Source organism: Galeopterus variegatus, unplaced genomic scaffold, assembly GCF_000696425.1.
Source record: "Galeopterus variegatus unplaced genomic scaffold, G_variegatus-3.0.2 Scaffold7409, whole genome shotgun sequence".
Lineage (NCBI taxonomy): Eukaryota > Metazoa > Chordata > Mammalia > Dermoptera > Cynocephalidae > Galeopterus > Galeopterus variegatus.
The window spans coordinates 106,029-121,450 of record NW_007733520.1 but is presented as its reverse complement, the minus strand read 5'-3'; the positions used below and the strand labels follow the sequence as shown (position 1 = coordinate 121,450).

The window sequence follows — 15,422 nt, the reverse complement described above, 5'->3', positions numbered from 1 at the left end:
TTAAGCTGGGACTTCAGCTTAGGTCTGTTGAATTCCATGTCTGGGATGCTGTGCTGCTCTGCCTCTTATAACTCAGTATATTGGACTTCAAATTATTTAGATTACCAACTCTATATTTGTTACAATGTGACATTTTTAATGAGTTTTGGGAAATGCTTTAGTATCTTTATGTAAATTAAGTGGATGACCATTTGAAACTTGATTTCTAATTTCTACACATTAAAATCTGGAAACTAGAACTGTATCAAGAAATCAGTTTGTTTTGTTTCCAGAGGCCATTTAATCTCTGGGTGATGATTCAATTAATCTAATCTAGAACTTCCCAGACAGCTCTTACGATTTGGGAGGGAAACATTATCAAGAGTCCTGATAAGTTAAAATTTTCACTAAGTTCCCTTTGATGGAGCCGGGATAGTCGGGCCTCCTCCTCCTTCAGGGACTCTTTGGGGGCACGATGACCAGGTGATGTGATATAGAGTGGCGTTCCCAGAGTTAGCGAGAATTTCCGTGGGTTGCTATGTGCAGCCTCCCCTCTCAGCTAGAATGTTCTTAACTTCATAATCTTTGTTTTTTAAAAGGTTTATTGAAATATAATTCACATACTATGCAATTCATCCATTTAAGGTATACAATTCAGTGTTTTTTGGTATATTACATTAATGTTTAAAATTGTGATAAATATATATATAACATAAAATTTGCCATTTTAACCATTTTGAAGTGTACCACTCAGCAGCATGAACTATATTCACAGTGCTGTACAACTATCACCACTATCTATTTCCAGAATTTTTTCATTACCCCAAAAGAAACTCTTAACTATGAAGCACTAGCTTCCTAGTCCCCCCTCCCCGAGCTCCTGTAGCTGCTGTTCTGCTTTATGTCTCTGTGAATTTGGAAGTGGAGTCATACGCTGTTTGTCCTTCTGTGCCTGCCTTCTTTCATTAGCATGGTATTTTCAAGGTTCATCCATGTTGTAGCACATAGCAGAATTCATCCCTTTTTATGGCTGAATAACATTTTATTGTACATGTATACCATGTTTTGTGTATGCATTCATCCACTGATGGGCATTTGGCTGTTGTGAATAGTGCTGCTGCCAACATTCATGTAAACGTATTAGAGTCGGTCCTCATTATCCGCGGATGGAAAATATTCGGAAAAAAAACCAATATAAAATAACAATAGAACAATAAAAATAATGCAAATAAGAAATACAGAATAACAATTATTTACATAGCATTTACATCGTATTAGGTATTATAAGTAAGCTAGAGCTGATTTAAAGTATACCGGAAGATGCATGTAGGTAATGTGCAAATACTATGATATTTTACATAAGAGACTTGAGCACCGGTGGGTTTTGGTATCCTCGGGGGTCCTGGAACCAGTCCCCGAGGGACAGCTGTACTTATTTTTAATTCTTTCACTTCGACCTCGCAGTAAAATAGCTGCGTTATACGGCAAGCCTATGTGTAACTTTTCGAGAAACCTGGTCCTTATTTTCAAAGATGCTTCCCTCCGTGTGGCTGTCACATCCTGGAGGGCCCCAGCAGGGACCGGGAGCCGCCCGCCTCCGCTCCCGTGCAGCCGCCTCGGCCCCTGCTGGGCGTGGCGCGCTAACCTGTCCCCTCTCTCCCCACAGACGTGCCGGTGGAGAAGCTGGCCACCATGCCCGCCTTGCGCAGCGTCAACCTCCGCTTCAACCCGCTCAACGCCGACGTGCGCGTGATCGCCCCGCCGCTCATCAAGTTTGACATGCTCACGTCGCCGGAGGGCGCACACCGCTCCCCATCCTAAGCCCCTGCTCGTGCCCACCCGGCAAGGGACGGAGGCCGCTGGCCTGGCTGGCAGAGGGGAGGGAGTCCATGGGCCCATGGGAGCGGGGTGGGTGGGCCGAGCAGCGCGTGGTGGGAGGGGTGCAGCCGGTCCGGGGTAGAGAGGATCCGGGGTAGATCGCTTTGAGCAGTAGTGGGCTCTGGAACGCGCCCGGAGGCAGGAGGCGAGGTGGGGGCTGGAGCCTGGACTCTGGGCACTCATAGCTGCTGTGCAAACTTGGGCAGACTTCCTGCCCTCTCTGAGCCTCGTTACATCATGCATCTTCTGACCCCCCAGGTGAGCATCACTGAGCACTCTCTGGGCCCTGCGGGTTTGAGGCCTTGTTTTTAGTGCTGAGAGTCAGTCGCTGCCCTGATTGGAGTAGAAAACTACTTCCAAATATTTATTGCTTCCTGAGAACCAACCTGGGTGAGGCCCTTCGCAGGGCCCCATCCTCAGCCCTGTGGGTGCCTGGACTGGCAGGAGCCTGAACCAGGAGTCCTGAGAGAGCTGCAGAGAGAGTGTGGCTTGGCCCTGTAGCAGGGTGAGAACTTTTATGTAGGAGCCCGAGGACCATTGGGCAGGGAACTGGGGAGTAAATCAAGGCAGCACTGTCTTTCCTCATGGTTAAGAAATTGGTGGGATAGGAAGTTTTGAGTGCTCCATCCCTCCTTGGTGGTGACCAGTGTGCCTGGCATTACACCCTGAACTACAGGAGAGGTGGCGCAGAGAGAAACAAAGCCATTTGCGCCTGTGGCTCTGGTTCAGGGTAATTAGATGGCCACTCTCACTGCAGTCTCCCTCCAATAGCAGTCTGGCTGCCTTGTCATGGCCCCCCTGGGGGAAGAAGGCACTGTGGACCACTGCATTTACAGCCAGCCAGCTCCCTGGCCACCACCCAAAGCCCTGATGACCTAGTCATTTCAGTGCTATTTATGTGGGGTCTAGGATATGGCCAAGCAATAGGGTGACCAGCCATCATGATTTGCCTGGGACTGAGAAGTTTCCCAGGAGGTGGGACTTCCAGTGCTAAAACTGGGACAGTACCAGGCAAGCAGAGATGGTTGGTTCCCTGCCAGGAGAGGGCCTGGGCTCCTGGTTTCTGGTAACACCTGTGGTTTGGAGAACCTCTGACCGCTTGATCCCCCAGGTATCTACCTCCAACCTTCTCCTCATCTGTGGAATAAGCAGACTCAGAGCTGCCCCATGCCCCACCTGGTCTGCATCTTCCTCTGAGTCTGTGGAGGCACCTGATGCCCTAGGACTTGGGGCAAAGCATGGCCACCCAAATCCTGTGTCCTGTGAACCAATGGCCACTTTACCACTGCTCAGAGGAGTCACTCCTTCTCACATGCTCCCAGTTCCCTTCCCCTCTGCAGGCCGCCAAGGAGCTGACAGGTTGGACCATAGTTGGCCTGTCACTGAGCACTCAGTATCCCAGGAAAGACCTTGTTCACTCTGCTCATATCCCAGAGCCTAGTTGGCAAAACTCCAGGGAAGGGCTTTTCAGGATGAGGCATCAAGGCAGGATCTCAAAGGATACCAAGTTCAGCTGTGGATGTCAGGGGCAAGTAGGAACTGAAGTCCAGTCCAGGAGGGGCTGGCCTCACCCACCCCATGTCCTGGAATGGCATTTCTCCTTGTGGAAGAAGAGGCATGCTTTCTGCTAAGCACAAAGGCGTTTTGTGTGATCAGAGCCTTGCAACTGGGAGTGCGGTTTGTGGACCAGCAGCAGCAGTATCACCAGGGAGCTTGCTAGAAATGTAGAGTCTCAGGCCTCACCCATACCTACCGACTCAGAGCCTGCATTTTAGCAAGATCTCCAGCTGATTCCTACAAGCACTTTACAGTTTGAGAAGAGAGGGACCAGGGGTGACCCTGGGGATGTCCTCTGAGTAGAGGGTGAAGATTCAGTTCTCCTCCTGCTACCTCCAGGGATCTGAGTCTGTGCTCAGCCCCCACCCTAACCCAGCCCTGTTGAGACCTTTGGCCTCTTAGATCTTTCCAGAGTCTTCCTGACACTCCCAGTGGTGGAAGCATCCTGTGGTCATCAGGAAATGAGGGCTGGGTTTGTTGGCCCCTCAGACCCTGCTTTTCTGGTTACCCCCGTATGCCAAGCTGCCTGCTTCCTCAGGGCCTTACCATAAGCCCTTTGAAGAGGCTGCTTCTGGAAGTTGTTTTCTACTGTGCTTGGAGAATTTGCCCTTGCTTCTCTGGGAAAGCTTGGGAAGTCAGAGAAGCCCCCAAATCAGAGCTCACAGTGTGAGTGAGCCCCTTAGCTTCTGTCTGCAATAAAGAATGCACTGGCTTCATCTGCCTGCTTGGTGTTTGATTCATTCTTACTGCACAGACCTCCTGTATCCTTGGTGACAAGCCAGCCCTCATGCGAAGAGGAGCTGCTCTTGTTTTTTCTTTTTCCTTTTTGTCTTTTTTACTGACCGGTAACGGGATCGCAACCCTCGGTGTCGCACCTGTACCGGGGACCGGCAACGGGATCGCAACCCTCGGTGTTGCGCCCGCACCGCGCTCAGCCAGTGAGCGGGAACCGGTCTCCACATGGGATCCGAACCCTCGGCGGGAGTGCCGCCGCGCTCCCAATCGGCGCACTCTCCAGTGCGCCACCGGGCCGGCCCAGGAGCTGCTCTTGTTGAAAGCATGAGGTAAAGGGAGCTAGATTGGGTGATACCCCGAATAGTCACAGGTGAGGACAGGTGTAGCCAAGCAGAATTGATGCACAGCCCAAAGCTGCACTGCTGCTACAGAGCAGAAAGCAGCCCTGGGCAAAACTGCATACCTGGGGACAGATGAAGAGGCCAGCTATCTCCAAGTCTGCCGGAAATGACTCCCTTAGTAATTTGTTCCTTTGGGTCCATGGTTCTCAAAGAGGGGTCTCTGGACCCACAGCATCAGCACTACCGAGAAGCTGGTTAGAAATGCAAATTCTCGGCCCTACTGAATCAGAAGCTCTGGGGTTGGGTCCTAGCACTGTTTTAATAAGCCCTCCAGACAGTTCCAATGCATGCTCAATCTGCAGAACCGCTGTGCTGGGTTCGAAGTTAAAGTCAGGCTTTGTTTATAAATCTGAGAGGCCAACTTGAGTTTGCTTTGAGTTTTAGGCCAGATGCTCCATTATTTTTATTTAACAAACGCACATACAGCTTAGTGGGTACCAGGCTGTGTCTAAGTGCATTACAGATATTAACTCATTTCATCCCTGTAACAATCCCATCTTGCTTTGTGATTTGGACAAATCTCTTTCCTTCTCCAGGCCGTGTTTCCTGTCTGTAAAATGAAGGTGCTGCACCAGGAGATCCCCAAGGCCCCTTCTAGAACTCACATTGTCACTATTTCTGAGGGCCCTGCTATCACTTATAACTAAGTGTCCCCTGTGGATTAGCCTAGACTCAGGCTGCTGCCCTCCCCCACCCCAAAGGTCAGGGAGAGGAATGCCACCTGCGTGGTTCTTGGCCAACGCTGGCTCACCAACATATCACCAGATCAAACTGTTACTCGGACAAAGCTGATCCTACTCTTCTTGCCATGAGGGAGCTCTCAACCTCGACAGAGCTTTCCTGGAATGTCAGAGTAGGGGAGGCAGTCGAGAAGTTAGAGATTTCAGAATCTGGTTTTAGGTGGGGCTTTCAGTGCAGGGGAGGAAGCCTTTATTAGGAGTCAGTAAAGATCATGACATGGTTTAGTATGGGTCGACACAGCAAGGAGGGAACTTTGAGGCAAAGGGTTCAAAGAGACTTGGGGTGTAAACTCTTTTGATGGTACTAAGAGTTGAGCAGTTTGCTGTTCCTTTTAAATGATTCTTTCAGAAAGCTCCTGGAATGAATAGTAAAGTTACAAGTATTTACAACTTTTATTTCCTGGGCAAGAGTTTCCTGGAATAGTATGGTTATATTGAAGAAGACAGTGGAATAAAGAAGTTAACATGAACAGTGAGCTGTGGGGGCTAGAGGGTTTGGGTTGTGAGTTTCCCTGAAATACCATGTTGTACCCCAGAGCCCTACTTTTGAGCTACTCTTTACATGAAATATGCCTGTCCCTTCTCAGAAAGCCAGCGTTAGGGAGCGGGAGCCATTCCGGCAGGGCAGAGTCCTGGCAGAGATGCCGAGGCTGGGAAAGGGGGGCCTGGGAGAAGAGTGTGCCTCGGGGCTGCTGGGCAGCCAGACCAGGCTCTGACTATGAGGGTACTTCAAAAAATTCATGGAAAAATAGAATTAGAAGATAATGCAAATCTTTTTATGAGCTTTTTGAAGTACCTGTGTATGCGTCTCAAGGCCGGGCAGACTGGACCTATCCTTGAGAAAAGGGTTACAAGCCCAGCTGCTTCAGGTCCAGGCGGGAGCACTCGTGGAGCTGCTAGTGTTTATCAGCACTAGGCAAGCACTTGTATGTTTTCTCCTTTACTGTCAGCAACCACTCTCTTGGTGCCCACTCTGTGGATGAGGAAGCAAGCTCAGGAGGTCAGCATGTGACTAGAAAGGAGCAGAGCTGGGGTTTTGGTTAAACTGGGTTTCTTCGCAACTGCAACTCCAGGGTCTTTGCTGTGAGCTCCAGGCCTCTCAGGAGGCCAGCCTGGACAGAGTGATTGATCATTTTCTCCACCTGAAACATTCCTTCTCCCATCACATTCCTGCAAAAAGGACCTCTCTGAGCCTTTCTTTCCTCGTCTATAAAATGGTTGCTGGCACTTCCTTCCCTAATGCTAGGAGGGTTAACAGCACATGATGTAGGTAAGCACATCAGCATTACACCCATTTCACACACCTGAGTGCTTCCTCTACATCTGCTTATGCCTGCCTTTGTGTGGGCTCAGCCTTTGGCCCCCCACAAGGACCTCGCCTCTCTCGGGGCAATGCAGAGCAGCATGCCACACGTCCCTGGAGCACACCTGGATGCTGATGAAAGATTTAGTCCCACGGGGAATGAGAAGACTGACAGCTCACTGCTCACCCACGTGCATAGTTAAGGACTCTCCAAAGGCTCTGTCTCAGGCTTCAAAGGATAACTAATGATGCAGGATGATGAGGCATTCAAGGCCTGGGCCAGGAGCCAGCTGGGGTGTGTGCTATTCTATGTGTGTACCTTCAAATTCATACCAGCAGAGGCACCTGGGCACCCTCTTTCCTGTATATGGGAAGCACTTGAGTTAGGGTGTCTTCCAGAGTGGACTCTGTGGGACAGCCTCAGTGCACAACTCCAGGGAGTGTCATTCACAATGTGTCAAGGTAACTAGCACCATTTACATAGAAAACAATGAGAATGGGCCCCTGGAGTTGTGCAAGGGGTGGCACTGCATCTCTATCTACAAAAGAATCAATCCCCTGTGGGCTTTTTAAGATGCAGGTTCCCAGGCACCTGATCCCTCAGTAAACCAGACTCTGGAAGTAGGGCACACAACTTTGCATCTTAAAGAGTCCCTGTTTATCCTCCATGCAGCATCCAGGAGATCCTTTTATTTATGATTTGGTGGCTGGCCAGTACAGGGATCCAGTCCTGGACCTTGGTATTATCAGTACCATGCTCTAACCAACCAAGCAACCAGCCAGCTGCAGAGGATCCTTTTAACTCGTAAGTCACTCATCTGTTCCAAATCTTGCAGTGGCTGTCTGTTCAACGTATAAGCCAAAGCCTTATGATGGTCTTCAAGGGCTGGTGTCATCTGTCCTGTTACTTCTCTGGCTCTTTCACTGCACTCCAGACATGCTGGCTGCCAGCTGTTCCTACAACACCTCAGGTGTGTTCACACCTCAGAGTCTTTGCCTTTGCTCCCCACCTACCCAGATATCCCCATGGTCAATTCCCCTTATTTCCTTCAAGTTTTGCTCAAATCAAAGCTACCCTAACCACCCTACTACTGCCTGCCCCATTCCTCCCCAGCACTTTTATCTCCCTTAACCTGTTCAACTTTTTCTTTTATACATAGTGCTTATCATCTAACGCTCAAATTTTCTTATTATATCTAATGCTATAGTCTCTCTACTTCTACAATAAAATTTTCATGGAGGGATCTTTGTCTTGGTTTCTGCTATAGCCCTAGCACCTGCAGCAATGCCTGGCACAAAGTAAATACACGATGTATATTTACTGAATGCCTGAATAGATGGATAGTTGAGGCACCCTGATGTTTGAGGACCTCTGCTTTTAAGACAATTGCTGTCTGACAAGCCATTTATGAGCTCAAGTTCAGATCCCATATTAAATACCTGTGCTTCCCACCAGGAGAGTTTGCTTCTGTAGGACTGGAAAACAGTAGGAAGTTGTTCTCATGTTGATCTTTCCAGACACTCACCAGCCATGGTATTGTGGCTGGGGCTTTTCCTGAGTGGCTGGGAGACCGTATGCATGACCCAGGAGAGGATAGGGGATCCCCCAACCTGCCTGCTGTGCCTGAAATACCACCATAATGGGATCACTACCTCTGGTTAAGCATTGCCCTCTCCCTGAGCTCTTATTTCAACCTCTGTCAGGATTTAGAAGAGGATTCCTAGGGACAAAGTTGAGAGGTTGGACCAGGCCATTACTATTCAAAGTGGTCGTCAGACGAACAGCATCAACAGAATATGGGGGCATGCTAGAAAGGTAGAGCTGAGGTCCCTTCCCTGACCTACTGAATCAGGAACTGCATTTTGACAAGGTCCCCTTGCGATTCATGGGCATGAATGTCCTACCAGGTGATAAATGGTGAGTTTTGGGGTTACTTTTTCTACTGGAGACAAATCCACAAATTATCATGTAACTTCACAGAGTCTGTGCCCTTAACTACTAGTAACTAACAAAATAACAAAGGTTCATTTTCACAGGAGGGCCTGTTACAGAGGGCTTCACCATGCAGTTATCATTTTGGCTCGTTTCCATGTTTGGGGTATTATTTCCTAATCACGGACTGCCCCCCTGCCGCCCCGAGGACTGTGGCTCTTGAGTGTTCACATCCCTGGGACCAAGTTTACCAGCTGCTCTGTGTTTCTGTCTCCGTTTTCTGCTAGAGAAAGGGCTGGAGCCACCCAGAGCATGGGGAAAAAGGAAAGAACCCCAGGTACAAAAGGGATAGAGGAGGTGAAAAGCAGCTAAAATGAAAAGCTCACCATGTGTCTGTGACTATGCCAAGTGCTTTCCACTTATTATCTCATTTAATCCCTGCAGCAACAGAGGAGATAGCTACTATTTTTATTGCAATTATATAGATGAAGAAACTGAGGATTGGAAGAGGTAGAGAATCTGGCCAAGGTCAGACAAGGTCAGGGTGGGGTGGGGGTAGGACAACCGGGATTCAAACCCAGGCCTTTTGGTCTGAGTCCACGTCTCTTAGAATCGGTGTCCAGGGCCCAGGGAATGGATTACAGAAGGCCGCACTTAAGCTGGAGGCAGCCTCTGGACCGCATCCCCTCCCTGTCCTGGAGAGCAGCCCACTTTTTCCAAAGAGGCTTCACCAGCTTCCCTAGAGATGTGTTTTTCCTGACACAGTGGCCTGAACCCTTTTTGGCCTACTGCTCACCTTAGAAGCGCTCACCGCCCCCACCCAGGGTGCAGGACCCCAGCCAGAGAGGTGGAGCTCCTCAGCATGTCCCCCAGTGCCGGTGGGGCCTTCCTCATGCCTCCTCAGGAAGACTTCTTACACCTGCATTCTCCAGAGGAGAAGGTTGACTGTCAGCACGAGAAAGTTCTTCTGGCCCAAACCCCTCCCACTTCATAGATGGAACACTGAGTTCCAGAGGGAGTGTTCCAGAATGTTCCAGAGGGCAGGCGGAGTTTCTTACCCAAGGATGTGCCAGAGTGCAGACGAATGCCCAGGTTTTGGGGCTGCCTGCCATGGGCTCTCTGTGCGGCCCTTGCTGGGTGCTGGTGTTTGGGAGCTCATCTGCCTGGCACTCCTGGCTGCTACTCCTTGGCCGTTGCTGTGCTAGCTGGGCTGGGCTGTGCTGTGCTATGGGAGCGAGTCAGCCATTGGAGCCCTCGCTTGTTGTTTATAAGTGCAAATAACAACACTGATCTACATCTTTGGGGAGAGCTCACTAGTAAGCATTTTAAAACATTTTGAAGGAGGGGCCGGCCCGGTGGCGCACTGCGCTAGTGCGCCGCTTGGGAAGCGCGGAGGCGCTCCCTCCGAGGGTTCGGATCCCACATACAGACCGGTTCCCGCTCACTGGCTGAGCGAGGCGCGGGGGCAACACCGAGGGTTGCGATCCCGTTGCCGGTCCTGGTCCGGTACAGGGGCGACACTGAGGGTTGCGATCCGTTGTCGGACACGGAAAAAGACAAAAAAAAAAAAAAAAACATTTTGAAGGAAATGATCCTCGGGGGCTGATTAAGGAGAGGTAGTAGTGCCTCCTGGCTCCCAGGAAGGGACCCCACTCCTATCTAGGCTGCAGGAGCTGCTCCTGTCTGTAGCTCCCCTGGCCCTGCTCTTCAAGGAGACAGTCCCTCCTCCCCCACCACCATTAACATACAGATGCTGAGAACACCAGCAGTGTGCTGGGGGTCTGATTCCCAGGGGCCATATTTCCACCACACTGAGATCCCTTTCTCCTGCCCTGGGGATTCTGAGCCTTTTCAAAATGGCAACTACACCAATGGCCTTTATTGTGCAAAAGGCTGTTGTGCATTTCCAGCCAGGGAAAGATAGACCAAGCCTCCCACCAGAGACACCTGGCTTTCCCACTACTGAGGAGTTATCCCATAGGACACCTTGGCTTCACACCAACCCTTCTCCTGGGCACCTACCAACTCTCTCAGGCATCTCAGAACATGCCTCCAACTCTGCTCAGAGGAGAGGGAGCACGTGTGCGAGGCCAGCACAGGCCTGGTGTGTTCCATCAACACCCACTGAGGGCCTGTGGCCAGGAAGTACACTAGGACGGGCACACTGAAGCAAGTGAGAAAGGTCTCTGCCCATGGAGAGGGTGTCTCTCATGCATGCCTACATTGAAGCTCTAATGCCCCAATGTGACTATATTCGGAGATAAGGCCTGTAGGAGGTAATTAAGATTAAATGAGGTCATAAGGGTGGGGCCCTGATCCCCTAGGATTAGTGTTGTTAGAAAAGACACTATAGGGTTCACCCTCCCTCATGTTCACACACCGAGGAAAGGCCATGTTGGGGTACAGTAGGAAGGCGGTGTCTGCAAGCCAGGAAGAGAGCCCTCACCAGAAACCGAATTTGCTGGAACCTTCATTTTGGACTTCCCAGCCTCCAGAATTTTGAGAAAATAAATTCTGTTGTTTAAGCCACCCAGACTGTGGCATTTTGTTACAGCAGCCTGAACAAACTAATACACAGTGGGAGGGATATAGACTAGCTGGAGAGACAGTCATAGAAAGAGAAATACGACCGGAATGTCACAGACAGTGGTTCTCAAACTTTGCTGCACGTTGGAATCACCTGGGGATCTTTAAAAACTACTGATCTGGTTCCCATGCCTAGACATTCTGATCTTACTGGTGTGGTGTGTGATGAGCAGGAGGAGGGGCAAGTGTTAAAATCTCCCAAAGCAATTCTAAAGTGCAGCAAAGTTTGGGAACTGCTGATCTGAGGGTCTAAGAGCTATTCTACAGATGTGGGAGCAGAGAGGAGAGGATGGGACAAGGGACAGGCTGAGGGGCAAGTGAAGAGGGTGGACAGGAGTGTGAGCACCAAAAGATACCCAGGCAAGGGCACAGCATGTGCAAACGCATGGAGCACTAAGGAAAGTGTCGGCTGTAGAGGGTGAAACAGTAGGCTTTGAGGGTGGAGACAAGGACAAGGTCATGGGCAGCTTGCATGGCTGTGGAGGAGTTCAGGTTTAAACCAAAATGGAAATGGGAGGGTCACGATGAGATTCATGATTTAGGATGATCACTGACTTCCAGGTTGTGTCCACTGGAAGCTAAAGTGGGAGTGTCATTCACAGAATCCCATGAGAACAGATTAGTGATCACCAAACGATTGGATTCTAATCCCACCTCCCTTTTCACACTGATGCCCAGAGAGGATGAACAACTTGCCCAAGGTTACTCAATAAGAAGGGCTTGTTCTAGAGCCGGAGACTCCCAGACATGACCTCACACAGCCCAACATGTGGCCCACTGGCCGGCTCTGGACCTCAGCTGGATTGCTTTGCTATGCCTCGGTTTCTTCCAAGTTACCACAGACCATGAAACCTTCCCTCCCTTAGGGTGGCGGTGACTATTTTGCCTTCTCCAAGAAGAAAGGCAGTCCTGCAGTCATGCTGTCATCCCCTCTGCCCTCCCTTGCTGCCCCCCAGAAAGCTTGATTCTAAGAAGATCACCCTCCGCCTCCTCCCTGCTCCTCTTAGACGCTTCTCCAAGCAGGTGTCTGCATGGTACAGTATATGGTCCATACAGGAGGCTCTTGTCCCTTCAAGGACCTTCTCAATTCCACTTCCATCCTGCCACCTCCTGGCTTCCAGCTTTTCAGATGGGAATCAGATTCCAGGATGGTGGGGGTTTCTGAAAAAAGGCTCCCTAGGCCTGAGCACATGGGAGTGGGGTGGGATGGCGAGCAGCTCCCTGAGAATGAAGGGCCAGGCCAAAGGCTTGCCAGCGGGGACAGAGGTGGGAGCCCTGCAGGCCACAGAACTTCTGGGGCTCCTCAAGAGGGACAGGGGTTGCTTCTATGCACCGGATGACTGCACCCTTCATTTTCTCAGATGATCCCAGAGGACCAGATCCTTGAGGGGGAGACGGATATGGCAAGGTCAGTGCCCCAACAAGTCTAGGGGAGTGTTCTTGGCCTCTTTCTTCCACTATCCAGCTATGTAATAAGGGTGAGGCATTAGTCCCCATGACTTCATCTATAAAATGGGGCATTAGTGCCTTATTTGATTGAAGGGCTCTCGATCCCAGGTTCAAGCCTGAGAAGTGCCCAGCCCTGCAGTTGGGTGAACCTGGGAGGAAAGCATGGTCTGAGATGGAGCATAATGGTGCCTCGGGTTGCCTGGGAGACCCTTCGGGGTAGGGAGGTGCCTTAATTTGCTAGGGATGCCACACACTGGGTGGGTTAAACAACAGAAATTTATTTTATCTTACTTCTGGAGGCTGGAAGTCCAAGATCAAGGTGCTGAAAGGGTTGGTTTTTCCTAAAGCCTCTCTCCTTGGCTTGCAGACAGCCATCCTCTTGCTGTGTCCTCACAAGACCTTTCCTCCTCTTCCTTTAAGGACACAGTCCTATACGCTTAGGGCTTCACCTTTTTGACTTCATTTAACCTTAATTACCTCCTAAAGGCTCTATCTCCAAATACAGTCACATTGGGGGGTTAGGGCTTCAACATGTGGATTTCAAGGGGAACACAGTCTACAAGGAGAGGATGACTTTTCTTCATCTGCATTGAGAGACTTTTGCCCAACATATCTTTTTGGCCTCAGTCATAACCTTGGGGATGAGGAAGGGCACTGTATTTAGTGGCACTTGACTTTTAATCCTCATGACAGCCTTGAGAAGAGACATAAATTCCATTTTATAAATGGGGAAAATGAGGTTCAAGGGCTTACGTGACTTACCTGGGTCCCACAGATGAATAGTGAGGACAGAATTAGTACCCAGGCCTTTCTATCCATGGCACTGCCTTTCCTGCTTTCCAAGGCTGGATCCCCTGAATTTGTTTTGCATGGTGCCACATGTACCTGGGCACTGTACAAAGGTTCTGATGTTGGAAGAAGAAAGTCTGTAGAAGGAAGAAAAAGAGGTCCAGTGATCTGGAACTATTCAAATAAAAAAGATCATGGTGGGCGGGCTGGTTAGCTCAGTTGGTTAGAGTGTGGTGTTATAAAGTCAAGGTCAAGGGTTTAGATCCCTGTACCAGCCAGCTGCCAAAAAAAAAAGGGGGGGTGGGTGGATGGGGTATTGACCACAAGGTACTAAAATGATGTGGCTGCTAAGGAAAGAAGCAAGGGAAGGAGAAAAAAGGAGGGGAAAAGTGAAAAAGTGAGACTGCATTATTCAAAGTCTAGCACCCCAGTCATTACAGCTTATATTTATTGATCACCTACAGTGCCAGGCACTGTCATAAGTGCTTCACATATATTTAATTCTCACAACAACCCTACATGGTAGAGACTATTATCCCTATTTGGTAGATGAGAGGAAACTGAGGCACAAAGAGGTTATATAACTTTCCCAAAGTCACACATACAGTAAATGGCAGTGCTGGGCCATACAGAGTTTACAACACAGTGCCCTGAACTCTGCATTGGTCAAGGGGGCTTAATATGACATGTTGTGTTCTGGGTCCTGAGTGACAGAGGAACTTCAAGAAATGCTGGCACTTCCACGGGAAGGTGTACTCGAGGAAGTGACAATATGAATAATGTCTATTGGATACTAGCTATGTGCCAGACACTGCTCCAAGTGCTTTACATATAGTAACTCCTTTAATCTTCACAGCGACTCTAGGAGATAGGTACTATTATTATCCCCATTTTACAGATGAAGAAACTGAGGCAATTTATAGAAAGGAAAAAAGCCCAACAAAACTCGGGTGTTTCTCCCAGAAGGGCAAACTTGAGGGGCACCCTTCCCCCTCTTGCTCTCCAAAGGTTCGCCCTGGGGAAGAGGGAGTGATGTGAGGGTGGAAGTGTCCACTGCTGGGGAGTGTGTTAGGACATCTGCCCTGTGTCAGGATTAGGCTCAGTGACCTCTAAGGCCTTTTCAGCTCTGAGACTCTGCCAGCTGCTCAGAACAGAGATGGAGTTAGAGAGAAGCGAGACCAGGAAGGAGCCTGGTGTGAACCGTTTCCCCAGAGTCCCCTGGAACAAACCCCTGATTCCTAATAAAGGAAGGAATGGACCATTCACTTTCTTTTATCTGCCGAGAACTTGGGATCTTTATTCACATGACAAAACAATCTATGGTGGTGTCTCTTGGGCGTCTGACGGGCTAGAGATGGTGGGAGGTGAGTAGTCTCCAATCCAGCTCGAGGGACCATTTCTGGGGCATCTTTTATGTGCTGGGCAGAAGCTTTGACATCATCACATTTACCCCCTTCAAAACCATTTTACAAATGCAGAAACTGACTGGTGTGGATGAGAAGCTTGCCCAAAGGTACATGTCCTGTGAGTGCCTGGTTAGTTACAGAGCCAGTGGCCACCTGCTAGACACCTTGTTCCTGTTCTCCGGGGAGAGCTCAGAGCTGATGGCCTTCCCCTGTACTCACAGCTACCTCTCATCCCCTTGTCAGGAGGGCCCAGGGTCCTGGACTCCCGTCAGGCTGGGGTGGAACAAGGGCGAGCAGCCGGGACAGACGCTGGGAATGTGGGGCACGGAGAGAGTGGCACGGAGTTATTGGACGTGGCTGCCAAGGCTGCAGTGGACGGTGGGGTGTGTCCCCTACTTTGGAGGGGTGCTCGGTCCCTGCACGAGTGTGCCACGAGGGAGATGGGCCGGGGGCGCCCTCGCTTGGCGGGCACAGGTGTGTCGGGTGCCATGACGACGGCGCCGCGCAGCCCCCTCCCTCTCTCTGGCCCGGAGGCGCAGGGCGGCGGGCGGGCGGGCGGCAGAGCCCAGTGGCCACCCGCGCTGCGCGGGGGTCTTGAGCCCCGGTCGCGGGCCCCGAGGGGAGCAAGACCCGGTCAGGAGCTGGGGCCTGGGAGCGCACGGCCCC

The 15,422-nt window shown here is 50.4% G+C and overlaps 1 protein-coding gene across 1 annotated transcript; it reads left to right on the top strand.

The window, feature by feature from the left end:
• Positions 1-1,299: 1,299 nt before the first annotated feature.
• On the top strand, positions 1,300-1,820 carry LOC103607423 (leucine-rich repeat-containing protein 20-like). The gene is made up of 2 exons (XM_008591927.1): positions 1,300-1,309; positions 1,646-1,820. Exons 1-2 carry the CDS (start codon positions 1,300-1,302, stop codon positions 1,798-1,800), a joined length of 165 nt encoding a protein of 54 aa, XP_008590149.1. The 3' UTR covers positions 1,801-1,820.
• The last annotated feature ends 13,602 nt before the right edge of the window (positions 1,821-15,422 follow it).